Source organism: Dendrobates tinctorius, unplaced genomic scaffold (assembly GCF_039654945.1).
Source record: "Dendrobates tinctorius isolate UK_male_01 unplaced genomic scaffold, ASM3965494v1 ptg000001l, whole genome shotgun sequence".
NCBI classification, from domain to species: domain Eukaryota; kingdom Metazoa; phylum Chordata; class Amphibia; order Anura; family Dendrobatidae; genus Dendrobates; species Dendrobates tinctorius.
In genome coordinates, this window is record NW_027361669.1 from 5,671,905 (window position 1) to 5,682,690 (window position 10,786).

Sequence of the window (10,786 nt, forward strand, 5' to 3'; positions counted from 1 at the left end):
CATTAGTTCAAGCGCTCTGATTGGCGACCATCAGGACCTCCATAGTGGAGGTCATCCTACCTCTCTACAATCCAGAAAGGCAGGTCTATGTGCGCTGATCAAATATGGAAGTCATTCTGGATAGGGAGAAACCTTGCAGAGTCGTCCAGAGCTGCTATGGATTGGGGAGGGATCTGACTTCTGAGGGGGGGGGCTTTTTTGGAGATATGTAAAGCACAAACTCAATCGTCTAATCAAGAAATATAATTCTGCAGGGTAAACATTGCAAGTATTCCTCTGCAGATAACTTCTCAGGAGGCAATGCAAACTGTGATCCCTATGGAGGATTGACTATGGATCATTAGTAATGAATCAGTAGAATAATGACCTCAGAGTGATCAGCCATTTCCTGGTCTCTAGGACTGTGACCACTGATCGCCAGTGTGCGCGCGATCGCACCTGTCAGGTGTTGGCTGCTCCTCCTCCGCCTGCAGGCTGCTCCCCTCCCCCTTAACTGATCAGTCAGGGCTGGGCGTAGCAGAACTGATCACAAAGTTTAACCCCGGAAGCAACAGGTAAATTGCACATGAGACCCAAGGAGAAGACATGTAAAAGAGGAGCGATCTGCAGATCTGGGCTTCTCAGCTGTTAAGATCCCCCTCTATATCACCAGCTGAATGTGAAAGAGGAGAATGGCTGTAACACAAGAAGTAGTGCTGAACTTTCTGCTGGAGCATGGAGGAAAGGTGAAGAACTCCGAACTGCTCAAGAAGTTTAAGCCTGTGGTGGAGTCTCCTGACCCTGAAGAGAAGGCAAATAACCGGGAGCTCTTTAAGAGGTTAGTCAATAACATAGCAGTGGTGGTGAAAGATGAGGAGGGTACCAAGACTGTAGTGTTGAGGAAGAAGTACACCTACTTACTGGAAGACAGGGGGACATCAAAGGCTTCTGTCGAGAAGGAAAAGGACAGGGACCTTAAAGAGGAGGAATCTCCACCTGTACCTTTCAGTGACAACATAAAAGAGCCAGCACCCAGATATAAGGAGACGTGGACTTCACAGCAGGATGTCTCTGACCCTGAGACCGTAGAGCCAGAACTACAAGATGCAGCAACTACTGATCCAACTGAAGCTGACAACATTAATGAGGAGGATACAGAAGACCAGAATGAAGCTAAAAGGGAGTCTGTGTTTGACATTGTGTCTAGAATGGACACTGCTGGACCAGTTCTTCTTCCAAAGGCATGGTCTGATGCCCAGGCCAAAGATCAGGTCCCGAAGCCGCACATGCTGCCGTTACGTTATGCTCAACCTTCCTTTGAAGAAACAAACCAGCGTGAAGACAGTCCCCTCCAACCAACTATTCAGCCAAAGGCTATACAGGAGGCTTCAGTCACTATTTATTCCAAGTCCCCTAAGGTGGCCAGAAGGCAGTTTGATGATGCAGCCTCAAAGTCTCCTCACATGAAGAGGTCATCCAAAATGATCAAAGTAAGTGAGGAGACCAAATATTCAGATGAGGTACCTCTGGAGCCATCCGACCACGAGTGGTTAGTAAATTCAACTAATGGTCGGTGGAATCATAAACTCCTTGGACTTATTATGATTGACGGCGACTTGGCTGGTAAACGAGACTTTATATCTGGATTTACTGCATTGCACTGGGCGGCCAAGAGTGGAAACACAGAAATGGTGAAATTATTGTTTGACCATTGTCGGAAAAGTGGTAGTAACCTCAATGTCAATGCAAAGTCTTTTGGAGGGTATACACCACTGCATATAGCTGCTATACACCAGTGTAAAGATGTCATCATTATGTTAACTAGAGATTATAAGGCGAACGTCAACATCCGAGATAACAGTGGAAGAAAGCCATACCATTACCTAAAGAAAAGCTCCCCGGTACAGCTCCGGTTTATTTTACATGACCCTGCCGCTTCCAATGTAGAACATGCTATCCCACTGAAAAGAAACTCAAAGGTTGCCACCTCCATATTGGGAACGACCAGCGCATTCCTTGGCGTCCTTTCTGATGACATTGCGTTTCATGATTTGACAAAAGGCCTCAAAAAGCCTGGATCTTTTAATAAGTTCTTTACTGCACCTTCCGGAATGAAAAAGAAGCTGAAGGCAAGGGACAGCTATCCATCAGTATCTTCTCTTTGTGAAGAACCAGAAGAACCAGAGGAAATTGTTGGAAAGCGCCGACCTGTTTCTGAGTTTTTTATCCATTAGTTGACTTTTTCGCCAATAGCTGGCACCTTGCACTGATATTGGAGTAACTGCATGTCCTCTTATTGGGTAGAAGTCTGTCACCGTTCCTGACATGTCTCCATAAATATTGGTATGCTTTATGGAATATCACCTTCTCTGTTCTGACGTTCCTCTGCTATTACTCCTGAAAATTGACAACGGTGTGTCGCTACTCCTCCGGTCACTTTTCACTGTTGACCATGCCAGGGACACCACAACAATTGGTAAAACCCATCAATGTATTAATTTCCAGGAGGAACAAGGCTTTGTGCACACAGTCTTGCTGAGTTTTTGAAACCGGACCTGAGCGCAAACTCAGTTTCTGCTACAAAAACTCCTGGAAAAAACTCTACCTGCCTTAGGAAGAGCACAATACATAGTTTTAAGAAATGTTACAGAACTGTTATTTCATGAAGTGTACAAGTAATTACTAAAGGAGAACTGACACGTCCTTTTCGGTGGTGTATGTGGGTTCTGTTTTTATTCTTTCTTTCACAATTGTGTGTTTTTTTTTTTTTTGTTTTTTTTATCAGGTGTTTAATTCAATCCTGAATGGCAGAATGTTGGCTGAAAAGTCAGAACTGAGCTGAGAAACGTTGTTGTATCGCTGTGTTTTTGCTCTGTCACCCACCTCATAACATGTAGATAGGTCAGGTTTAAAATTATTTTCTGACACCTACATGTTTGGGTTGTGTTCTATTAATATCAATGATCGTGTTTCAGGTCACTGAGAAAATACATATTGCTCATGAATTAAATAACCTCACAAGTTCATGGAGTCTGTATAATTTTTTCCATTCTAAAACTCCAGCTATTTTTTTTTTTAATTAAATTTATATCTTTGTCATTCTCACCCAGGCTTCTTATTTTTGTCATCCTCACCCAGGCTCTTTAAAAATGCATAGTTCCTGCTTCCTTCCCCCATCTTCTCGCTATACCTAATTATTAGAGTACCTGACTTACATTCTTCCTTAATGAATCGTTCTCCATTAGCCTGCTAGTAGATCACCCTGATCAATAGATCATGCTGTAGATGGCCATAAATGAACATGGAGGATCTCCTTCTCTCAATGCTGAAGCAGTGACTGTGGAATGCTAACTATACTTTGGTTTTCACTTCTCTGTGTCAATTTCCTTTTTTTTTTTCTGTTATCAGTGGCAAACCAAACAGTTACAGTAACTTTTGACACACAGATGAAATATTTACAATTTTTAGGCGTGTTCTGCTGTTTTGCCCTAGGACAACAAGAAACTGTTTAATTGACCTGGTTGCCTGTTTCAACAGGTAGCATACCTATTTTATATACATATGTAGCATACATTTTCTATTATCATAGGTAATATACCGTGTTTATTGCTCTGGGACAGTAAGAAACTATGGCCTTGATTTATCAAAAACTATTATTTTCTCGCCAGTCTTGAAGAAGGTGCGTGTTGGAGCCACACTCCTGATTCATAAGCAGATGCACCCCCTCTCTTCATGACTCCAAGTCTGACGAAGTAAGTGCACCTCCACCTGCCATGCCAGTAATCTTACTCTGGTCCCTGACTGGAGTAAGATTCTGAAGTAGGAAGCACCACATTTCATCTAACTAGACAAGCTGTGGTGTTACCCCCCAGCGTCTTCCATTTTGGCAGAGCTGGGATAAACTGGCATAAAACACTTAAAAGTTGCACAATTTTCCGCCACTCCAAGTTACGCCAAAATTCCGTCTAAATTGCTTTGTTGAATTGGTGCCTTGGTTCTGCAGTGACTTGGTTGCCAGTTTCGACAGGTATTAGATCTACTCTACATATACTGTATAATATACATTTTCTATATCCATAGTTTCTTGTCGTCGTTAGCTGGATTTTGCCCTTCAATCATGCACATGCACATTTAAAATTATCATGCCATGAGCTTTTTTTTTTTTTTTGTCACCAAGTATCCTACATTGTTTTTAGCACAGCGATTATTTTCTTCCACATTTATTTGAAAGCTGACCCACGTAATGTGAAGGAATGGTTGAGATTACTTGTAGAAGCATATAATTTCTAATTGCCAGTAAAATTACTCGTGTCACGTGGCCGCATCATTTAATTTAGATTTCTGAGGACAATGACTCCTGTGTGACTGCTACGGCACAAAGTACTTAACAGGGTTTGGGGCTGAACCATGAAAGCAATATTAAGTTTATGGGGCAGAAATTGGTGCTAACTTTCAAAACCTGACTTCCTCATCACACAGTTGCTCATGTTTTTATTTTTTGTTGTTTAGATGGTGTTTTTGGGTTCTTTTATTACCCTAATGTCATGAGATGGGTATAAGATGCAGTACCAGGCACAGACACTAGAGACTGTAAGGAGCACTGGCTGATTAACAATGAAGGAGGCGGAGCGCTGTGTCTGCTGCATGATCGGGATGCCGCGAGTCGGATCCCCACCAGTCTGATATTTTTTAGAATAAGCAACCAATTTCTTAGTCTCAAAAAATAGTAACATATTTTTTTTTTTTTTTCCCCTGTGGCTTCATTGTTCCTGCCTGACGTCATTTTTATTAATGTGTAGGTCCAAATGTGTAAAGTTCAATGGAAATGCTGCTGACACTGATGCTAGTAAACATAGGAGGGTTTGTCTTTCTTCTAAAATATGGATCAAATAAAGTTTTAATGAGTAATAATGAAACCCATGTGTTAACATGAAAGTGCCGTCTTGTGTACATCAGTGCTAAAACAATAGGCAACCGTGGAGTCTGAGTACAGCTCCAAGCGAATGGAGCCAAGATTGTCAGCCATCTCTTCTGTGCGGTCTGGTATTATGCCATTGAGTTTGCAGATTTATCCCTTCACCTCTAATAACTGTGTGCGATATATAGTCTTAGGGTGGGTACACACTGCGTCTATGCTACACTTTGGAGGTATGTGCCTGACAGTGGAAGTCTCTCCATTCAACATAGGGATGCATTGTTAAAAAGAAAATCATAATGTATTTTTGCAGAGGACCTCTGTATAGGAAAACAGTCTAAAACTAAGGCCGGGAATACAGCCGAGTCTCGCATGTTAATATCCGGCACTGCCGCCGCCACCACTCGGATTGGTGAGTGTAGCTGCATAGCAATACATGGAGCCGCACACTCCGCTCCTGAGTGCCATTGGCAGTGCCGGGTATTAACATGAGAGACTCGGCTGTATTCCTCGCATGTGTGATTGTGGCCTAAAGCAGACAAATGCATGCCAGACACGGTTAAAGGAACACACTTTAAGCTTCCATTTTATGTATAGAGGCCGGGAAAAGCTCCCTACTTACGTTGTAGGTCAAGTTACTTCATGCAATGTGAACTTGGCCTTAAAGGGGGTTTTCTAATTTTAAAAATGGTCCTTAAATGATCAGCTACTGGTACCAAAACCAACTACAGATAGTACTCCCCCTCCACAGATCCATCGCCGGCTCCACGCCACTGCTCTGTTTTCCGTATTTTGGCTGCAGCGATGGCGACAAATATCACTGCTGCAGCCAATCGCAGATCTGTGACGCTCTTGCCTTCTGCATCAGCCGAGCAATAGAGCTGGGCGATTGGCTGCAGCGGTGATGTGTGCTGTCGACATGATGTCATCACTGCAGCGGCTGGGAGCCAGTGCTGGACCTCAGGAGGGGGGACTGCTATCTGTATCTGTTTAGGGTCCATTTTCAGAATTGTTTTTGGATGTATGGGGTTTGGGTACAAAACTTTGACATCAGTCCAACATAGGGCTTCTTTATAAAAAAAAAAATAGTCCAGAACTCATAAGAATGTGCAGTGTGTTTTGTTGTGTTTTCCTCTGCAATAAATGAACATTATTCTAGTGCATAGTAGCCAGACTAAGGCCAAAAGGACACTCGTTGGTCTCCACCTTGTGCATGGGGGTCTTGGTAAACCCTATAGACTACACCGTGGTTTCTTGCCGGTGTACACATTTGGCTAAATGCACAGATAGATGCCTTGTAAATATTTCACTGGATATAATAGCCACTAGAATGCCATTCACATCTACAGTCTGTCCAGTCCTCTTAGTTCTGGTTGCCCAGAAATGTTCTATAACTTCTATAGGAATCAGCCAGCATTGGTTGCTTTCTATTGTAAGGGGTTGATTCTTCCTTCTGCCTCTAGTAGGTCACAGTTTGGATAGGTGTTGCATAGGGGCAGGATGTTCCTCATGTACTGTGTATTTAGTGATGGTTGTAAATGATGTAATGTGTGTATTATCTGAGAGTTTCTGGTTTACAATAAATGTTCTACTGGATATTGCTTCATCTCGCCTTGATGTTTGCTGATCAAAGGGCTAAGCTGCAGTCATGATGGGAACGCTCAAACACCATATGGTAGTATTTGCCTTTAAAGTGTACCTTCTGTTTCCGCAAACTCTACTAGAGAATATACAAATACTTTGAAGGTGTGGCTCTCTAGTTATTCTAGTAAGATCATAAGTCTAAAGCAATTTATAAAACGAGTTTGTCAGCAAAATGACTGATCAAACCAAGCACAGGCAATGTGCACCCTTGGGGTGGCCAAACAGTTCATTGCACCTTGCCACCTCCTTGTTTTGCATCTACTGTACTTGTATCTCAACTTTCTTTTGATTTACAGATTTGGCTTTATAGAAACCAAAGGAGGGCGAAGATGGATGGAAACCAAGTGTTGGGAAGGCACCTAATTTTTTTTTTTTTTTTTGGTCATGCCAAGGGTTTACAGAGTGCCTGTGCTTGGTTTCAACAGTCATTTTGCGCTGGCAAACGCCTTTTATCCAATTCACGACCTATGGCATATAGGTACGTCATAGTTCCTGTCTCCCCCTTTTTATTTTCAGTGTGAATTTGAATACCATTTTAATAAGTGATATGCAACTTATTGAAGTGGTTATCACACCCACATTAGCCTCATTAAATCTGGGGGTCAGACTCCTTTTTCTGCTCTGGATTCTACATGTTGGATCTTTCTACTTGAAGAGTCTGTCATTTTTATATACCTTTTAGCTGAACGATTATTATCAGGCTGTGTGCCCACGTTGCGGTTTTTTTATGCGTTTTTGCCGCAGCTTAAACGCTAATAAAACGCACCCACATGCAATCCCATGGGATTCCGCAGTTGCTGTACCCATGCTGTGGATTTTACCGCTGTTGAATCGCATAGCGGTAAAATCCGCAGCATGTCCATTAATTCTGTGGAATCGTGGCGATTCCGCACCCATAGGATTGCATTCAAACCGCTCACTTTACGCACGCGGCTATGTCCACCATGCGTAAAGTGAGTGCTTCATGTGTGGATAGTACCCAGGGTCTGGAGGAGAAGAGTGTCCTCCATGCCCTGGGTACCATATCCCTGTAAAAAATAGAATTAAAATAAAAAATGGAGATATACTTACCCTCTGTCGGCCCCCGGAGTCGTTCCACCTCTCAGCCAATCTGCCAGCATCTTCCGTTCCCAGGGATGCATTGTGTGAATGACCTCTGATGACGTAGCGGTCTCACGTGATGCTACGTCATCAGAGGTCATTCGCGCAATGCATCCCTGGGAACGGAAGTCGCCGGCAGCACCAATTGAGGGGCGGGACCGACGGAGGATAAGTATATCTCTATTTTAATAGTAAAAAGTTGGTCACACTTGTTAAGCACTATGCTCGACAAGTGTGACCAACCTGTCAATCACTTTCCAAGTGATGCTTCAAGTCGCTTGGAAAAGCGCTAGCATTCTGCAAGCTAAAAACGCTTGTGTTTTGCGGGAAACTCATGCCAATTCCACATGCATTTTACCCGCGGCAGGGAGTTGCGGAAATGCTGCGGACGTTTCCGCAGCATTTCGGCAATGTGGGCACTTAGCCTCAAAGTGAATCTCTCAATAGGTTTTTGCTTTGTAATCTGAGGGCAGCAGATTTCGGCGATGTCACTTACCAGGGTGGTGTTCCCATACAATGAAAGTTTTATCACTAGGAGATTATCAATGCCTGAACTACAGCTCACGTGAGACCTGGTCTGGCTCTGCTCCTCCTCCCTACTGTGATAAGCAGCTCACTTTCAATAGAAAATGTACATAGAAAGCCTGGAGTGGTTGGGGGGCAGCTTTTTCATCTCTGCTACATCTAAAAACTCTGTATCACAACGGCTGCACCCAGAAAACTAAATGATACATCACTGGAATCAGGGTCTCTTTTCCTACATTATGGTGTTCTCACGTGAGGTAGCAAAAACCTGGCGACAGATTCCCTTTTAGAGTGGCATTTAAAAGGTTAAATATCAGAACTTGCTCGTTCATGCTGGTTGGCACATTTTCTATATTACAGCTGGCAGCCACTAGTAATGGCTCTTGTGCCCGCACCATCTCTGTGCAGTAATAGTTTGGCATTTTTAATGGCTACCCCAGTGATTGTAATACACTCCCTGACAGAAGCGATGTCGCTTATCCATGTTATGTCAATAAAAGCTTATAACCTGACGTTAAATTCATCCATTGGTTGTATAAATTATTCTTTTGAAAGCTGAAACCCTCCGAAATGTGGTTCAGGTTAAGAAAATAAATTGGCATCAATACAGAAACATTGATCATTTAATGGACACAGAATGGTCAGATTTTGGCAAGACAAAAGTTTTGTCGGCCACAAAAAGTAATGTGATGTTAAAACAAATAACTTAAAATACAAATATATGTTACATAACATTGGTGAATGAAGTTGTGGTGCTATTAGAGTCATATTTAATATTTTGTGTGACTTCCATGATCTTGAAGGACTGCATCCATGCGGTTCAACAATGATTCATACAATTTATTAATGAAGTCATCAGGAATAGCAAAGAATGCAGTCTTACATGCCTCCCAGAGTTCATCCAGATTCTTTGGTTTGGTCTTCCAAGCTTCCTCTTTCATCCTACCCCAAACATGTGCTCAATGATGTTCATGTCTGGTGACTGGGCTGGCCAGTCCTTGAGCACCTTGATCTTTTTTGCCTGGAGGAACTTTGTTGTAGAGATGGATATATGAGATGGAGCACCATCCTGCTGCAGAATTTGACCCCTTTTATGATTTGGAATATAAGAGGTAGCTAATACTTCTTGATATTTTAGGCTATTAATATTGCCTTCCACCTTGCAAATGTTTCGCACTCCCCCATACTGAATGTAACCCCAGACCATGATCTTTCCACCACCAAATTTAACTGTTTTCTGGGTGTATTTTGGGTCCATATGGGCTCCAGTAGGTCTCCTGCAGTATTTGCGGCAGCTGTGGTGTAATTCTACTGAAGATTCATCAGAGAGATCTACCTTCTGCCACTTTTCCAGCATCCATCTGTTTACTAGGCTGTGGGACTTTGCAAATGCCACACGGTTTTTTTATTTGCCTTTTGTTTAGTCCTGGCTTCTGGCCACTGATTCGACTATGGAGGCCATTTCGAGACAGAATCCTACAAACTGTTCTAGTTGACACAGGGACTTGAGGTGACCAGGCTTGTTGGAGCTCTGCTGCAGTGAAAGAAGGGCTTGCTTTGGATTTTCTAACCAACAAACGTTCCTCCTGAGCAGTTGTCTTGCGGGGTCTGCCAGACCCGGGCTTGTCAAACACATCTCCAGTCTCTTTGAATCTTTTTTTAATTCTTTGTACTTGATGCTGAGACACATTAAAGGTGCCAGCTGTTATGAATGGGTCACCGAGGAGGATGGCAGGAACAGGCTAAGCCACCAGGAAACCAGAGAGGTTGGTAACTCAGTGGATTGTAGACCCCTGATCCTAACAACACAATTAGCAGTAGCCGTGGAGCGTTCCTACGGTGCCTTAGACGCCTCGGCACAGCTGGAGAACTAACTAAGCCTAAAGCCAGAAAGGTGAAATCTAAACTGCCCCGGAGCAGATCCCCAAAGGAATACACAGCCCCCAAACATATATTGTCAGTGAGACACAAACATAGGCAGAAAATAGACTGAGCAAATGACGGGGCCAAAACTGTCTAGATAGGACAGAAAAGACACTGTCTGCAATCACGCAAAAACCCTAAAAAATCCAACACATCTGATATACAAAAAAACTGAGGCCGCGTGACCTCACACCCGCTAGATCAGCACTCTGGTGTGAACTGGAAGCAAAGCAAAAGACACCAATACAACAGGGGACTGAACAAACTGGCACAAGCTGCAACACATGGAGTGGGGCCCAGCACTGTCCCCAGCAGGGGGCACGCTGAACCCTCGCAACAAAGAAGAAAGCAAAAAAAGGCACAACCAGATCAGATGCAAAGGATTAGAAAAAGAATCACTTAACTGAACCATGCAGATCAGGCAGGAGACTGAAGAGCTCAAAATGCACAAGGAGGAAATCACCAGCAACCACCAAGGGAAGCCAGCTCACTTATATGCTCCCAGCTAGTAATCCCAGATTTCCAATCATCGTCGTCAGGTGGCAAACTTCCATCAGACTGGCCAGCTCCACTACTCCCAGTAACCACCAGAGGGAGCTCCAGCTCTGAAGTCCTAGCAAGGGAATAAACAACAGCCAGCCACCTCTGCAGTGGATCTGGTTCTTCAGCCTCTTGATAATCCAGGCTTTGGTCGCAGGG

At 43.4% G+C, this 10,786-nt stretch overlaps 1 protein-coding gene across 1 annotated transcript; it reads left to right on the forward strand.

The window, feature by feature from the left end:
• Positions 1-417: 417 nt before the first annotated feature.
• SOWAHA (sosondowah ankyrin repeat domain family member A) lies at positions 418-3,003 on the forward strand. Its single transcript, XM_073556757.1, has one exon. The coding sequence runs from the start codon at positions 672-674 to the stop codon at positions 2,211-2,213; it is 1,542 nt and encodes a 513-aa protein (XP_073412858.1). The 5' UTR covers positions 418-671; the 3' UTR covers positions 2,214-3,003.
• The last annotated feature ends 7,783 nt before the right edge of the window (positions 3,004-10,786 follow it).